The 18,631-nt window shown below is 34.0% G+C and overlaps 1 protein-coding gene across 1 annotated transcript in view; it reads right to left on the bottom strand.

Moving 5' to 3' along the window:
• Positions 1-18,631, bottom strand: part of LOC143255675 (A-type potassium channel modulatory protein KCNIP2-like) — a 125,415-nt gene that overhangs the window by 6,145 nt on the left and 100,639 nt on the right. The window contains exons 4-5 of the mRNA XM_076511718.1: positions 4,837-5,049; positions 2,961-3,023 (exon numbers count right to left, since the gene is read on the bottom strand). Of these exons, the coding sequence (XP_076367833.1) occupies positions 2,961-3,023; positions 4,837-5,049 (276 nt within the window). The remainder of the gene's footprint in view (positions 1-2,960; positions 3,024-4,836; positions 5,050-18,631) is intronic.

Genomic DNA, 18,631 nt, shown 5'->3' with positions numbered 1-18,631 from the left:
ATTTACACTTCTGCTTTGATATTATATTTCTGTTTAATCTCCAATAATGGAAGTAAGAAAAAAAATGGTTTTAATTAAAATTCTCCATTCATCATTTTAAATAAAAGAATTTCGATTTGGATTAGTTTTACCACTGTTTGGTGTAATTTAATTTCAATTTGCTTTATTTTTGGTGTGATACATCACCGGTTCAAAGATATTCAACCATACTGCTTTTAAGTTACGTGCATAACGACCATTAGGACTGGACAGCATTTTTTCAAAATGACCTTTTCTTAAGTACATATACACGCGTACAGTAGAGATGACTCCCGTTTAAAACATATTCTGTAAAACAAAAACTATATTTTATTATGTTTTTTAAACTTGGTCAGCGATTTGACCTTACTTTTGCAGTTGCTTTCATTTTATTAATATGGTAAACTTATGATTATGATTATTTATGGTGACTAGTCTATACTGAAGTAATATTTTAGACAAAATTTCCATGCATTTACTGTGTAAGCGAAGCGATCGTATATCACCTAATGAAAGATTACGTTATATTCTATTAAAATTAAATGGTTTATAAATTTTATACCGAAGTCATAAATTCATTAAGTACACTACAATATGACGTATGAAATGCAGAAACTTGTTATTAACAAATTATCTACCTAGGAACTTCTTGTAATTCTAACAGTTGACAGTGAATATATTTTCATTCAACTTAAACTAAGTTTTTAAGATAATTTATAAAACTCATTCAGAAACATACATATTTTTGTTGAATAAGATATATGAAGGCTTGATAATGGTCACAAATGGATCTTCTAAATAAAGAATATATTCACGATATAGCTTCATTCGTGTCTGAATGATCTTTATAACATACACATAACAGAAAGATCTGATGTATTAGAACACAGCACGTATGAAGAAGTTTAATTTTGTTCATGACATCTACATTTCTTTGACAACAATTTTTGCATAAACTAATTAATTTCTTTTACAAATGTAGTTTATAAATATGAGTCATTCGTTAGTGGTAACGAATGACGACTGATATTGCTATTAATTCTAAACTTTTAGTGAATAAAAATTTGTGTCATTAATCCCAAACTTCTAGTGAATAAAAATGTGCATGAAAGAGCTCGTGCATGAGGCAGGTTTTGTAAATATAAATGCTATGTCAAAATCCTGGCATAAACGTAATGAACTTATTATATCCCGAAACCGGGTACTTCGCTGAAGATACATTATGGTGAAAGTATAAGATATTTGATGAAGTGCAGCTGAGCATTAGTATCAACCTTTCAAATGATTTATCATCTTATTAAGGAGCTCAAGGGTAGAATGGAAACTTGACATATCGAAATAAACTCTAAACATAAACCTAATAAATATAACTTTTGTGAAGTAATGATTATAGAAAGAAGTTTTTAATGGAAAGTGTCGCTTTAGTTCGTTCTTAGCGTTATCATTTCCTTTAAGCCGTGTTTTAAGCAAGAAATAAAAAAAAAAATCATCCGACGAAGGAAAAGAGGAAAAATACGTAACAGTCTGTTCTAAAGTCTGAAGATAATCATTATGCAAAAAATACGTAACAGCCTGAAGATAATCATTATGCAAAAAAATCGATCATAGGCGCTGACTTCATGGGTACTCCGAGGAGCGACTACCCACAGAAAATAATTTGTGGTTACTCAGAACCCTGCGAGCTTTTTTCATAAAGTTATGCTACGTAAAACCTTAATTAGCGAAGAAAATATCTAGTTATTTTAATTAAATAGAGAAAATACGAAAAATAAAAAACAATCATGGTAATTGTTAATAAAGGCATCGACTCTGTGGACATATTTACAGTTTGAGCACCTCTACATCCAGATTTACGTGTAAATCGCCTTTACACCCAGATTTACGTGTAGAGTACCTCTACACCCAAATTACCAAAATTGCCACAAGATTTCTAGGTGGAAGAGCCACAAGTACAGAAATTTAAAGACGCATTAATACCTCATTAGTTACAAGATACCAATCCATTCTCGATGATGATTCTAAAATATATAACATCAATTTACAACAGAAATTTTTTGGGTTGACACTTGTTATGACGTAAGCAATACTATTGTCAAAGGGATTTTATTGTAAGCTTTGAATGAGAGAGAAGAAGACAAATGAGTATTTGAAATGTAATTTTAAACCTGTCAAAGACTTTTCATAATTGCAACTAAAAAAGGATGAAACATTTTACCTTGATAAGTTAATCATTTGTACATTAAGGAAATTTCCAAACGTTTTCGACTCAGAAAGTTATTTTGGGTTTCTGTACTTTCCGTAAAATCCTAGATATGCCCTATCACGTGATCCCAGATCTTCTTCAAATGAGCAAATACACATTACTTGGTTACAGACTGAAGTGCGAAACACATGTAAATATAGTGTTGTTAACTCATTGTACACTGGAACAGAACCAGGATTCGACTTTGGGCATTTGATTCAGTACGTACGATTACGATAAGACAGAAAAGGTGGTATTCTTATGTTATGTATGATGTCCAGGAGTCTGAGAAACGTTCGTTCAAAAGTAGTTTCAGATATTTCTAACGACATCTTGGAACATTTATAACCAATTTTTAACAGTCTTCACTGATTGGCTAGTTGCTATTAATCTGATGGCTCCACACATAAGTGAAAAAATAAAAAGTTGTCTTTGAGGTCGAGCCATGGCTCATGAACAGTTATGAGTATTTCAGAATACCAAGACTGTTGGCATAAATAACAACAAACAAGCGAGGTGATTGGCATTATTTTATAATATTGTTTTTTTATAGACAAAATATTTAAAATTAGGATTATCTTTTAATTTGTTTTGTCAAGTAAAAATGTTAAAATCATACAAAAAATGGCTCTTAATGTAGTGATTTTGTAAAGTTATATAAAGAACAGGAATCGTAATATCACTTCTCTGCTTCGCTTACCTTGGTGCATATTTCCATGAATTCGTCAATGGTTACAACGCCATCCTTATTTAAATCCATTTTCTAGAGAAAAAAATTATGTTAATATTAGATATTTTACTGCCAAATGAAAACGTACTTAACTTTGCAAGAGTATATCAGTTAAATATATATATAAAAGTCATCAAATTGCACGTTTTTAGAATATCTAGGTTATTTCTATAGAACTGTCAGATTTATGTTTGCACAAACGACAATAGGTGAGCTACGTGTAAAATTGATGTTTGAAATTTAGTTAAAATCCTAATATTCTAACATTATAAAGGCTGATGTTAAAGAAAGCAATTTTTCTTGATCCTGAATAACTATTAATTTGTAAAAACATATTTTAACACCTCAAGAATGTTTTGTACATAAGCTACACTGATACAGAGACATTTATTTTATTTCTAACTTCACATTCAATATCTTTCGTCTTTTGTTGATGTGGCAGTCCTTGTTTAATATTCAAATATTGAGGAATCAGCTCCTCCTTTTTAAACAGTTATTAATCACGAACTCTGGCGACAGATTTTCAAATTACAGATTCATTAAAACCATAATTGTTAGTATCTTGAAATAAATATCTGTACAGAGTGAACTCGTACATTGGTACAACAGTCAAGCAAAAAATAAAAGGAGAGATAGATTAAAAATAACTTATATTTTGTACAAATAAAACTTTTGCTCAACTATTTGTATCAGTACTAAAAAATTGACCGCTGATATTTCAATGGTTATTAAAATAAATTACAAATGTGATGACTCTAAGAATTTAACTCTTTCGTTGCTGCATTTATAGATAGAAAAACCTTCTCAATGTCAGGTTGCCTTTAGATATGCACTGAAAATAAATGTTTTAGTTTTTCTTACTGATCTTCTTGGTTGTATACAAACTTTCAAACTCATATGTGGTTAATATTACACTTTTCAAAGTTAAAACAAAGGTTGTGTAGTGTGTCTCACATATATATGCTCATAGCAGTGAAAGACATAACTGCTTTAATATTCTTTATTCAGATTTGTTTTCAATTTTGTGAAAAGGTACACGGGGGGTGATTTAACAGTGAAAGATTAAAGGGTTTGGTTTGTTTTGAATTGCGCGCAAAACTACACAAGACCTGTCTGCGTTAGCCGTTCCTAATTTTGCAGTGTAAGACTAGAGGGAAGGCAGCTAGTCATCATTACCCACCGCCAACTCTTCGGCTACTCTTTTATCAACGAATAATGGGATTGACCGTCACATTATAAAACCCCTACAGCTGAAAGGGCGAGCATGTTTGGTGTGATGGGGATTCGAAACGGCGAAAATCAAGCGTCCTAACCACCTAGCCATGTCGAGTCTTTTTATTAAGAATTTCTTTATGCAAAGGTTCATTCTTGATAACTGAGTAAAACTAACCTCCAGTTTGTTATAACGGTAACAAGAGGTTTCTTTAAGCGCGGGTTTATAACAGTTCAATAAATTAAATATGTTTACAGTGTCATTTGTGCTATATATTTTACACACAAAATGAAACAAAATCGCTTAATTTACAGCAACTGTCAGGAATTGGACAAGTTCACTTTATCAAGAAAGTCGTTGTTACATAATTTGATAATAAAAAGGACTAAATTACATTGTATTAACTCGTTTACTTTTCTTATTGTAATTCGGTCAAAATAATTTAAGTGATAATACATGGATATATATATTTTTTTTGGCGAAGAGTTATTCTAAATCTGTAACATTATATTGTTGGTTAAAGATATAATTCCTTGTTGAAAATATAGTACTTTATTGTTTTGTCATTTCTAGTTATGTAAGAGGTTAAAGGTTAAAAGGTTAATATAAAAAACAACAACACAAGAAACGTACCAGAAAGATCCTGTCAACATGGTCTCGCAAGGATTTTTCATCAACAGCGGGATGGGATCTTCGGCCTAGCAGGGCGTAAACGGAACAAACAATATCCGTCATTTCTTTCTTAGTTATGCAGCCATCTCCGTTGATGTCATAGAGGGAAAACGCCCAGCGTAGCTTGTCCCTAGGTGAGCCTCGGCAGAGGAGTGACAAACAGTGCAAGAAATCCTATAAATTCAGTTCAGAATTTTATTCCAAAACATTAGATAATTCCAGTACAAATGAAACTTTAAGCTATTTTTAATATCGAAGGTATAATTGCATTGGTACTACTATTACTACTATGAGCAACTCATTATGAAACTTTAAATAAAAATAAACGAAAACAGTTATTTGATTAAAGTAAGTTGCTGAGCAACCAAGTGAAAGTTGAAATAAGTCATTGGCATAAGATTATTAATTCACAACCTGTTAATTATTTTATTTATTTTGTATTTTTCGCTGATGCTTATATAACTGTATATCTTAATATATATATATATGTATGTGCGTGTACAGGGAGGGAGAGAAAGAAAGAGAAAAATCAAGAATTACAAACAAACAAGAAGCAAAAAAGAAGAAACAAACCAAACTGTGACAATAAAATTCGGGTAATGCCTTGACGGAAAAATATCAAGTTCAACATCACTAGAGTTTGAGATATAATTAAAAGGTTAAAAGGTTACTCTTCTTGTCATTCTTTTATTTCTGCAAGAAAACTTTGCACAATAAGTTCGGCTGACAAATTACTGATCCTTATCAGTTCTCGTTTGTGTCTTATGTTCAGCTTTCATTTTATGTGTAATCTGCTCTTATTAAAATTGTTTCTCTGCATCAAAATATCTAATGGATACATTTTCATAGGTTATGCCTAATTGGGTGGTCACGCTTATTTAGCTGTCATTCTTGGCCATACTACGATGCTCAACACCCACTGTCATGCGAAGTTTTAGTTTTCTTAACGTTTCACCCATAAATTTCTTTGGTTTTTACGTATCTATAAAATGTGCTTATTGCAAATTATTTTTGCTAAAAATAAAATGTATCGTACAATTATTGAAAGTACTATGAGGGTTTATAACATTGGTTACGTATTATAATTTAAAATTGCCTGAAATTTTAATTTATAACTTCTTGTTTGTTTGGAATTTCGCGCAAAGCTACACGAGGACTATCTGCGCTTGCCGTTCTTAATTTAGCAGAGTAAGACTAGAGAGAAGGCAGCTAGTTATCACAACCCACTGCCAACTCTTGGGCTACTCTTTTACCAACGAATAGTGGGATTGACCATCACATTATAACGCCTTCACAGCTAAAAGGGCGCGCATGTTTGGTACGATCGGGATTCGAACCCACGACCCTCGGATTACGAGTCGAATACCTTAACACGCTTAGCCATGCCAGGCCCGTTATAAAATAAGAATAATAAAAACAAAATATCACAGTTACGACAGAAAGTGTTCGTACACCTGCGTCGTGAGTAGTTTTGTTTTTTCCTCATAACTTAAAAAGTATCACGACAAGAATAATGAAAGTATAGTATAAATATTATACTAACACACATCTACATAAAGTTTTATGTAAATTGAACGAGAAATAAAATGTTTATAAACAAATAACCAAATATTGGAGGGGCAGAAAGTATTCGTGCGTCTACTTTAATGGTCAGTTGTGTAGCCTTTCACGTGAATTACTTGGCGCAATCTCTCCTCATAGCCCTCCATGATCGTTTGACAGTACTCGACTGGTATTTTCTTCCATTCTCCGTTACAGAAGGCCTCCAACTCTTGCAAGTTTTTCGGATGACGCTGATGAACGTTGGTCTTTAACTCATGCCAAACGTTTTCAAATGGGTTGAGATCGGGTGACCGCGATGGTTTATATTGTTCTTCTGCAACCAGTATTGCACATCAAAAAGACATCAAACGTCTTCCTAATGGAAGAATCATGATTAAATGTACCGAACCTCAAGAGTTTGCGCATATTTTGGCCCACTGGCCCAAGGATGCCTTCGGTGTTCAAGCCACCATTACAACACCAAAAACAAACACACCAAAACTAACAGTCATAATCAGAGGTGTCGATTTCGACATTGAAGATCATGAAATCACTGAAGAATTAACAACTCAAGGCTTTGACATTGCATCATCGAACAGAATCATCTCATTCAGAACGAAACAAAAAACGCCACTGATCAAGGTAACCGTCAACAAAAAAGACGATCAAGAAAAATTATTAAAAAACGGTTGCTTTTTATTTTTCAAAAGACACACGACCGAACCGGAAAAGACACATCAAAAACCAATAATCCAATGCTACAAATGTCAACGGTTCGGACACACAAAAAACTAATTGTATGGCCAAGGATAGATGTGTCAGATGTGGCGGATCTCACGAGGTCGCTCAGTGTCCTAACGAGCGTAACCAAGTTAGATGCGCCAACTGTCAGTCCCCACGCAGCCAGTTACAAAGGCTGCCCCAAATACACCCAAATACGCAACAGATTCCTTTTCAAAACCACGAACAACAATAATCAAACCCACGGCTACCAAAACAACACCAAACAACCTCTACTACCAACTCCAACCGACTCGCAAATCAAACACGCTCAACCTCAACCAACACGTACTTACGCGGACGTAACACGCCCGAAAACAACACAAGCATTTAACCCAACAGATTTCACCACAAACTTGCTAGCAATGCTGATAGAATTGAGTGATCTCCCCTCATTCGAATCGAGGCACGAGTCACTCAAGGCTGTTTGCAGCCTTGCAAGTCATTATTTTAACCTCCCTCACCTGAAACCACACCATCTCTCACTCAAAATTCACGCGAGGGAAATAAAACAACACAATGATACAACACATTAAAATCTTACACATCAACTGCCAAGGAAATCTTAAAGACAAAGGATAGAAATATACAACATAAACAAACATATAAACGCCAACATAATCATCATTTCAGAAACACTTTGCACAGAGAAACAAAACACCACAATCCCCGGATTCATCTCACACAACATACCTCACTCAGAAAACAACAGAGGTATAATAACTTACTTTAGTACAAAAATATCGCATCTAATCTCGATAGAAGATTCATTTAAATCTGACATTAATGAGACCATTTTTTGTAATATACACTTTAACAACCGGCTAACTATTCCGATTCTAGCCATATATTGCTCACCAACCAAAAATATCGACATTAACTTCCTTCAAAAATGTGTTAATCGTAAACCCAAACCAATTATTATTGGAGACTTTAATTCACCGCACACAGAATTAAGGGGTAACAGAAACACACGCAGAGGATCCTGCATAAAAAATTTTATTTCTAGCAATAAAATGCACTTAATTAATGACAATACACCTACACACTTCTCAGCCGCTAACGGCTCATATGATGTACTCGATTTCATCATCGCACCCAAGGACATGGTTAATAGAATATCTAACTTTAAAGTGCATGATGAAATCACCAGTGACCACTTCCCGGTGTCATGTATGATTCACCCGCGCCACCGGCTGTGGCGTACGTGACTCCTTCCGCATACACCTACACTGAAACAGACTGGCTCACTTTTAATGCCTCTCTGGACTCATACCTACCCCACCCAATCGAACATGTAAACAACAAAACAGAACTAGACAAATATGTTGATCAAATTACAGAAGCCATAAAGAAAGCCACAAAAAACACAATTCCTAAATCAAAAAGAAAACAATCACTTATTCAATGGACTCTAACACCAGAAATTCACGCACTAATAATCAAACGCAGACAATTACGACGAATACACTACATCACACGTGATCCACACATTAAAACAGAAATCAATAGAACAAATACAAAAATTAAACAAGAAATTAAAAAGTCAGAGAAAACAATTGGCATAACTTCTGCAAAAACTTAGAAAAACCAAGAAAATCCAAAAGAATTCTGGAAAAAATTCAAGAGTATTGCGTCAGACAAAAACACAAATCACATGTTACAACACATCACACACAACAATAAAATCGCAAGGACGGACGAAGAGAAAGCTGACTTATTAGCTGACTATTACAAATCCGCTTTTAGCGATTTAAACTCAGTAGATTTCGACACACAACACCAACACCATGTCAACAACTACATAAATGCAAACCAAGCTTCATTCTCACCAGGATTTCCCGAGAGACACTAGAAGCATACTCAAATTCAATCAATAGAAAAATAACCATAACCGAACTAAAGATTAATATCAAAACTTGAAGAACACTTCCCCCGGACATGACCAAATACCAAATATTATTCTCAAAAAAAGTTCCACTCTCCTACTACAACACCTCACAAACATCATGAACATTTCATTAGCGACAGGGTATTACCCTGACACATGGAAAAAAGCCATCATAACAACGATCCCCAAGAAACAAACTAACAGAACAAATCCAGATAATTTCCGCCCCATCAGTCTGTTAAGCTGCCTTGGCAAACTGATGGAGAGAATTATCTCCAACCGTCTCCTCCATTTTTGCGAATCAAACAACATCCTTCCAGAATCTCAAAATGCCTCCAGAAAAAATAGACAAACAACAGATCACCTCACACGACTCACCGAATCAATATACAAAGCTTACAACAACAATCAAGTAACCATTGGGGTATTCCTAGATGTCAAAAAAGCATTCGACAGCGTTTGGCACAATGCCATCATATACAAACTAAACCACCTACAAATAAATCCTACGATAGTCAAATGGATTTCAAATTTTTAACCAATAGAACAGCACAAGTAAAAGTCAATAAAACCATATCCAAATTATTTAATATAACGGCAGGAGTGCCCCAAGGATCAGTCCTCTCTCCACTTCTTTACATAATTTTCGTCAGTGACATACCTTTTCCAAATCTAACATACACACACAATTCACAATACGCAGATGACATCGCAATCTGGAGCACCTCCAGAAACCCAGTAATGGCCATGTCTCGCGTACAAGAATCACTAAACAACGTCTCAACATGGAGCAACAAGTGGAGGGTCGTGTTAAATCCGACAAAAACACAAGCAATCACCTTCTATAGAAAACTAAAGAAGCAAAGAAAAAATCTAGAAAAATAAATCTATCACTTGGAAACACAACCATCAACATGAGCAAAACATCACATTCCTTGGCGTCACTTTCGACACAAAACTAACATGGAAAAACACATAAACAATATACACTCATCAATAAGAAAAGGATTTCATATCTAAAGACTATAACTGGTAAACAATCAAAATGCGCACCGAACACCATTATACAAATATACAAGGCTTACATCCGTCCACTAATAGAGTACGGATGTCAAGTAACATACAACATGTCAAACAACACACTCCAAAAAATCCAAGTGCAACAAAACAAAATATTAAAATCCGCATTCAGTTTACCATCTTTTACACCAACAAATTATCTACACCAAATTAGTAATTTACCAACTATAAGAGATAGAATAACAGAACTTTCTCTGAAATATTATCGAAAAGCAGAAAACAGAAACAAACTAACGGCATCACTACACAAATTATCAAGTGCACCAACAAAATACATATCACCATACAACATATTTCAAGAATCACAATCCACTCAACAAAGAGTTTAAATTCATAAAAACTATGTTATTAACATGAATTCCTTTTTTTTCAGGTACAGGGCACACGACAGACAAAACTTTCGGCGCCTGTCGTGTGAAAGTGGGTTTTCTCGGGGTACTCCCGTTTCCCCCCCCACATCAAAATCTTCAGGCATTGGATTTCTAGATCCCAGCCCAGGCAACCTTTTTGCCAGACCCAGAATCGGGCCGTTTGATTTGATCTGAACTTGAATGAATTACATTCATGTTCACATCTACCCAACTTTTTCTTTTCGAGACAGGTCCCGACCTTTCCTTCTTTCCACTGCTACCTTTGCCTCCACCCAAAAGACCATTTAGTGAGACATTCCCCACCCAAAAAGTCAAGAATAATAACGATAAATAATTTATTAAAATAATAATAAAAAAAAACCCACCACTTAATCCTAATAACAATCCACGAAAGGGGACGAAGAGGAACTACAAAGTTCCTGAACACCCCAGTTGGAGAGAGAACTCTTCGGATTTCTCTCTCTCTAAACTGAACCCCTGCCACGTTAGTTTAGTTTAGTATTGCACATATTATAACGCCCCTACAGTTGAAAGAGCAAGTGTGTTTAGTGTGACGGGGATTCCAACCTGCGACCTGTGAATTACAAGTGGAGTACCTTAACCACCTGGCCATGCTGGGCCAATTTAAAAGTGAATTGAAAGTTTATATGTATAAAAGTTATGATATCTGCCAACAAGATTAACACACACAGTTTTTTTTCTTAACACAGATATATTTCAATATAGAAACAATAATAATTTACAAATAATGATTTATATGCAAAACTTTTACAAACTTAAAAACAATACTCTTGATAGTCTTCTATTTGGTCTGGAACTGAATATTTTATCGAAGATTTACAATGAGCGAATTAATTCTGTGTTTATACGCAGGTACAATTCACTTGAAGGGAAGCTAGCTACCTCTATTCTTGGCTGGCCTCACGCGGTTTACACGCTGACTTTTCACCAAGGAAGATATCTAATGTCCTCGTATAAATACTAACGTCCGATGTTAATTTTCTGAAGTTAAACGATTTGTAATGTTCGAAATCTATAAACGTTCCTGGTCAAATATCTGCAGTTTTACTGATTAATAAGCGTTAGTCACAGTTATATCTTCTGTAGCAAACCAACAATATATTTAAAAAAAACTGTCTATTGGTGCATAAATTTATAAACTTTAGGTGAGGTTCTCAAAAGTTCAGTTGACAACAATATTTTACTTACATACATAATACTTTGTTGATTCTTACAATTGAGAATCTTCTACAAATTTAGACAAAAGGCAGGAATTTCGCAACGCATATTTAACACTATAACTTACACGCATTTCTAAATATATATTGAAACTGAAAGAAACATAGATATTAAAATAAATATATAATAGTAAATCTGTCAAATATTACATTTAGTGTTCAATCCCTACTGTTGACACAGTGTGAACGATATATTGTAGATGATATCTTAATTCTGACTGATTTTATATTTTAAACATTTTCTGCATCGAGTTTTCAGTAGTAAAAGATATAAAGAATAAAAATAAATAGCACGACATATGTTTATGATATTTTTTATCCAAACTTTGAAACTGCTTTTGTTTTAACTAAGCCCATTTTTCCTTCATTAGAACCATTTATTAATCCAGCTATCTTAAATTAACTTTTCGTGATGCTCATGATCATAGTTTGTGTTTTGATATTTGTTTGTTTGTTTTTGTATCAGCTTAAAACTGAACACTGAGCTATTTGTGCTAACCTTAATGAAGGATGGGATGATAAATTCAAAAGATATTTTACAACTCCGATGTTCTGTTTTCAATCATTTATTTTCATTTTAGTTCTTTTTTCTTTCATCAAAAGTAACTTCTATCTTAGAAATGACACCAGGCAAATGGTAGTTTAAGATGTGGCTTGTTGATAACTTGAACATTAATGACAATTCCTGATTTTTAAAACATTATTTAATATATGAGGGTTTGTAAATATGATTTTAATGGATCTTACGTTAGAAAATATTTTGTTTCACTCTGTAGATGAATTCTAATTTTACTTGTGTTTTATATGTATGCGCCATTTGTTTCTGGTCACCTTACTTGATAATAAAGTATTACCAAAACCAAGACGATGTATACTTTCTTTCCTTTATATCTTAAATGAAACATAACTGTTATACTGTCTTCACAGCTATACATGCGAGTAGTCTGAACTTCTTTGAGAAATTGAATAAAAGAAATAATATTCATTCTATCACAATGTAAACTTAGAAATCACGTGGTATTTGGTAATTCCTTTGTACCATATTCTTGCGCGTCAGAACAACCAACTGTTATTATTTCGCAAAAATACTTGTTATTAGATGATTTTTTCTTCATCCAATACAATATATTTCACTACAAAAAAAGTAAAGACAACCGAACTGGAGCACCACCGCTAAGCCGTATATCACAGGCTGTAGAGAAAAACGTTATTAAAGTTTCAAGTTTTAAGAACTCAAGGCATTTCTTCTTTAGAAACACCTCTTCTTTTCAATTGAAGTTTAAGCTTCAAAGACTCGTTTTATGTTGGATAGAGACGATAAAGTATTTTTTATTTTAATCGAAGCTTCATTTTAAATAAAGAAACCTACACTTCTATAAGGTGGGAATTCACCATTGGCGTACAGTTTTTCATTCTCAGTAAATTGACTTTGCATTTTTAGTAGTATCCAGGTTTAGTGTAAGACGAAACTCAAAACTTTAGAAGTTACTTATAAGTTCCCTGAATTGAATATTTTGTGAATGGTATAGACTTACTACAATATTTAAGTTTACTTTTCTGCACAGCGCAATCAACGTCTTTCGAAGTTTGTTTTGCTGTATGCAGAGCGGTGTTAGCAACTCAGAAGTTAAAAAGTAAACCTCACTTGAAAGTTTGAATACTATCTATAGAAATAATGACCACATTTAGGTAAAGTTAACGTATAATAAAATTGCATTTACTGAAAAGCAAAGCTCATGATTCATTGTACTGCAGAGAATGTGATTAAAACTTAGCTGTGTTGTGGGAAATGACTAGAACTTAGTTCAATCTATTTTTGTAGATTATTACAAGAACTATAACATACGTTCACCGTACGTTTGTAAGATATTTTGTGTGATGGGTTTTTACTTATTCAGAATTTTTTCTCCCAACGATGTCTGCTGTCGTGTGAGTGGGTAAAATAGTTTTATGAACGTGACTAACCGTACTAGTTTACTGCGTGAGTGAGTAAGGTAATTTTCTGAGGGTCGTGGGTTCGAATCCCCGTTACATCAAACATGCTCGCCCTTTCAACCATGGGGGCGTTATAATGTTATGGCCAAAAGAATAGTCCAAGAGTTGGCGGTGAGTGGTGATGACTAGCTGCCTTCCCTCTAGTCTTACACTGCTAAATTAGGGACGGCTAGAGCAGACAGCACTCGTGTAGCTTTGAGCGAAATTAAGAAAACAAATACAATTTTATGAACGTGACTAACCTTATTAGTTTAGTATGAGTTGAAAACTTTTTTATTTGTTTTATTTAGTAAAATATTTTAGTAAAACGAAAAGTAGAATCTAAAAGGACCCACTTGAGTGTGATAACTTTAATCACATAAACTTTAACTTTATTTAATCTGTTCATTAATATGGTTTCTCATTTGATTACGTTAAAATATGTGGTTTGCACACAAGAGAAATACACTGTTAACTCTATTGATTGCGGAGGATTTAGTACCACACATATCCCAATGACTGGGGCTTCTAATTATCCAAAAAACATTTAGAAGCGTAATGCTTCGAAAAAAATTTGACGAGGACACAATTAATTGTAAAAAGGTTATATTGGACTTATTTTGTTTGATTTTTACTTGCAATGGCTTCCCTATGGAACACGCAAATAAAATCACATTAAGCACAGTCGATAACAAAAGACGTGTGTTGGATTTCATTTGATCCTTCAGTAACGTACCAAAATATTGTTGTTCGTCTTAATTAATCTGTATCGTGTGGGAAACTGAAGATTAAGCTCATTGTAGATACAAATTATGTTTGTTTTATTTTAATTATTTCGATTTTATATTAGGGGAATAAAATAATCATGCGACAGGATGAGGCAAAATTCACCTTATACTGAAAATCGTAGCAAAAGTAAAAATGAAATAGTTTTTTACTAAAGTGTACAGATAGTTTTAATAATTTAATTATCTGTTATGTGATGCTTTGTTTAAAAATAGTTATAATTAGTGTTACAATTTTTTGTTATTTCTAATATTCTGTACTTTTTTTAAAATTTCGCGCAAAGCTACTCGAGGGCTATCTGCGCTAACCGTCCCTAATTTAGCAGTGTAAGACTAGAGGGAAGGCAGCTAGTCATCACCACCCACCGCCAACTCTTGGGGTACTCTTTTACCAACGAATAGTGGGATTGATCGTCACATTATAACGCCCCATGGCTGAAAAGGTGAGCATGTTTGGTGCGACGGGGATGCGAACCCGCGACCCTCAGATTACGAGTCGCAGGCCTTAACCCACCTGGCCATGCCAGGCCATTCTGTACTTACAAATTGTTTCAGCGAAGGCACAGATGTTATTATCGTCTGTAGATATTCACACTAGTAAAAACCTTTTAATCTTTCTATTTTTTTTGTTTCTAAACTACATATTTATAAAAATTTAGTTCTCCGTTTACTTTTATCTTCATCTTTATTTTTTTATGTTCTCACTTATTCTACTATTCAGCGTAAAGAACCGATCAAACAAATCGGGTAAAATCACTAAATGTACGTGTAAAAATACATAGCCCATTTGACAGTAATTAGTTGGATTAATTGTAATATATTTTTGAAATTTATGTGTAACTTGTATATTTATATGAAAGTGTAACCGGAAAATTCAAGCCCCACATTTAATTTCGTCCATAAACACTTAAGACAAATGTGTATAACAAGTCTATGACAATGAATCCTAGCATCTGCAAATCTTGGGTTAATAAAAAAATAAATTTAGTTGTCTTTAACACGTCCATCACGAGCTGAGAGGTGTCTTTACACTACCATTAGTTGAATGTTAAAAGTTTGTTCAATCCGGAAACTCCCAAAGAGTGTGGTTCATGGAAATATACTTTCGACACAATTTTGATACAAGTTTTCATTTGTTAACTGATACATGAAGTGAAACTTAGCATCCTCAAGTCTCTGGATTGTATTAAGATCTACCAGGTGGTAGTAAATTCAGTGTACGATTCACAGTTATTTGGATGCTTCTTATGCTTGGCCGTTAAGCTCTTGATGTGCTGGAGGATTTCACTCACCTTGCTACTTCAAATCACTTTCGCAGCCCCAGCGCTAAAAGAGTGGATGAAATGCCTTCCTTTTAGCCAATAAAAATGTTCAAAAAATTTCAGTTCAAATTAAGAAAAACTGAATTGGGTAGTTTGTTGTTTTTTTTCAACGCAAATGTTCGTGAAGGGCCTGCTAAATCAACCAAAATCTCGTATCAGTGGTCCTAACTTTATTGATGACTTCGTTGAATAAGAAAGTAACTTACGCGACCTAAGTTAAAAAAGTGTTTTTTAAACACAGTGGATCTTGGATTTGTTACTTTTGTCGTTTTTTTTTAAATTGCGTTGACTAAAATAGAAATTACCTTGAAAATTCCATAATAATATTTAACATAAATCATTACAGTACCACATATTTCAGATTTCTATTTTAGAATTACTGTTTACTTATTCATTGATTACGTTACGTCTATGTTCTGCTTTTGAATCATTTGCTTCACTTTCTTGATTTTCATTTCAATCAGTTTATTTCCTTGTGATCTATTTTTGTGCCATAAAATGTTCCTGAATTAGACTGAATAATTGTTTTCGAGAAGGATTTGCAACACTACTTAACCATAGCATCTAAATACCGACTTTAACACATTCTACACAAGATCTGGAAGGACTCATAAGACTAAATGTTTGTGGGCGTGGTGACTGGCCTTTCTTTTCTTTGATCGCAGCTGAACTGATTGCAATTGTTTATAAAACAAATGTCAAACCTCAATATAATACATGACTAGACATACGCACATAAATATATAAATCATACAAGTACAGAGAGGGTGTTCTTCAAACAAAAACGTTAAAACCACAACCATGAAAAGACACTGATGTAAAAACATTACTCTTTCGTTAGCTAAGTTGAATGCTGAGGTTAAGCTTTTTAGCATAACACATAACAATAGATTAATGACAATTAAATCATGTTTAAAGATCGATCAGTTAGTTTGCTAAAAATATAAAATAATAAATTAAATTTATCTCAAGCTAAAATATGCAAAAGAGTGATTAATAAAGAACGGTATGAAATTAAGTTAATACTTATGATAAAATCAGAAAGCCTGGAATAACACTTTAATGATTTTGTAAACTGTGATCTTGTGTTTTGTAAGAATAAACTCGCAAAATAACCAAGAGTTTTTCGAACTTATAAAAAAACGTAATACGAACGTGAATCCATTGAACAATATATATGAAATAGCTTAAACTCTTTGAAGACGACTTAATGTCAAAATTAGTTCAAGACACTCAAACGGTGTAGATACAATAGCACGTAATTCAGCGGATTGAGTTCGTTAAGGTTGTTGTTGTTGTTTTGGAATTTTTGCACAGTTCTACACAATGATTATCCATATAGCCATCTTTAGCTTTGAAGTGATGGACTAACGGGAAGCAACTGGTTGACATTAGCCACGGCCAACTCTTCAACTACTTTGCACTAACCAAATAATGAAACTCTGATAACGCTTCCACTGTCTCAAAATGCAGAAGTGTCTATGTGGCTATGGGCAGCATCATGAAACCTCGAGCACACTACCTATTAAGCCACGTCAGGCTATCACAAAATAAATAAAGTGTGGACAGAGCATGTGGAATATGCAGAGCTTAAAGATATAAAGCCTAGTACCCGAACATTTGCCCACTTAACCCAATGGTCTCAGTCTTCCTGAAAATGGCATCCACCTGTCAATGGTTTAATCTTTGTAAATCATAATTTTAACATATTTAAATTCTAAATATCATTTTAAAAACAAGGCACACTGAACTGATGTTTTTAGTTAAGGCCAGTGTCTGTGTCCTTAAATTCACTCACTACCTCTTCGAGTGGGATGAAACCACTAGCCATGATGAACAAGTCCTCCAACGTAAATATCTTCTCATCTTTACCGGCCTTTTTTACAACTTGTCACTAACTACATGAGAAATGAATCCATGAAAAAGAAATAAACAATCATAACTGGAAAAAAAATCACGCCCGGAGTTGAAGGAAAACGATTGTTCTTAAACACTCCTGATGGGAAGGGGCAGACAGCTATTACGTTGTCTTCTCTCCTTCAAACAAAACTCCTGCAACGTTAAGTTTTTGTTGTTGTTGTTTTTTTTGCTCATTAGAGCCTATAACACTGGTCCTTAATTGTTTCACAAAAAGCTACGAATGAAGAGAGGAGGCATTTGTAGCATGGATGAGCAGCTGTGTTTAGTAACTAATAAAAGTAACTGCCACTTCGGAAATTAAATGCAATTTTGTCAATAGCAAGCCCGTAGTCAGAGGGGTTTGGAAGATGCGAACGAGTTCCCCACTCGCATTTCTTTGATGATGCCCTCTCATTATATATCTGCTCTTGTAACACTATGCACACATACAAAAATAGCGCTTTCATACTTATAAGAGAAAGTTTACTATAAATGTTTATTCGCAATGCAGATAAAGGAACCGTTAAATAATTTGATTTTTTTTCTTTCGTCCCCGGGCACCAAAGTTACTCGTGAAATGAGTTTCACTTTGGACATAAAAGACTCCCCTAGTCTCACGCTGGAACAGTGGTAAGTCAACGGATTTACAACGCTAAAATCATGGGTCCGATTCCCTTCGATGTGGCTTTGCTGTAAGAAAAACACACACACACCTTAAACTTCCAGAGTGTTTCTGTACTAAAATGTTCACACATAAGTTGTAATAAGGTAGTTGCAGCGAACGAGAGGTCAGGGGTGTCGGGGCCAGTCAGAGACCAAGTAGGCCATCAGTCAGTAGGGTGTATTTAATGTGAAAAATAATAATTATTTATCA

Source organism: Tachypleus tridentatus, chromosome 7 (genome assembly GCF_004210375.1).
Source record: "Tachypleus tridentatus isolate NWPU-2018 chromosome 7, ASM421037v1, whole genome shotgun sequence".
Taxonomy (NCBI): domain Eukaryota; kingdom Metazoa; phylum Arthropoda; class Merostomata; order Xiphosura; family Limulidae; genus Tachypleus; species Tachypleus tridentatus.
This window is presented reverse-complemented; position numbering and strand designations above follow the sequence as displayed.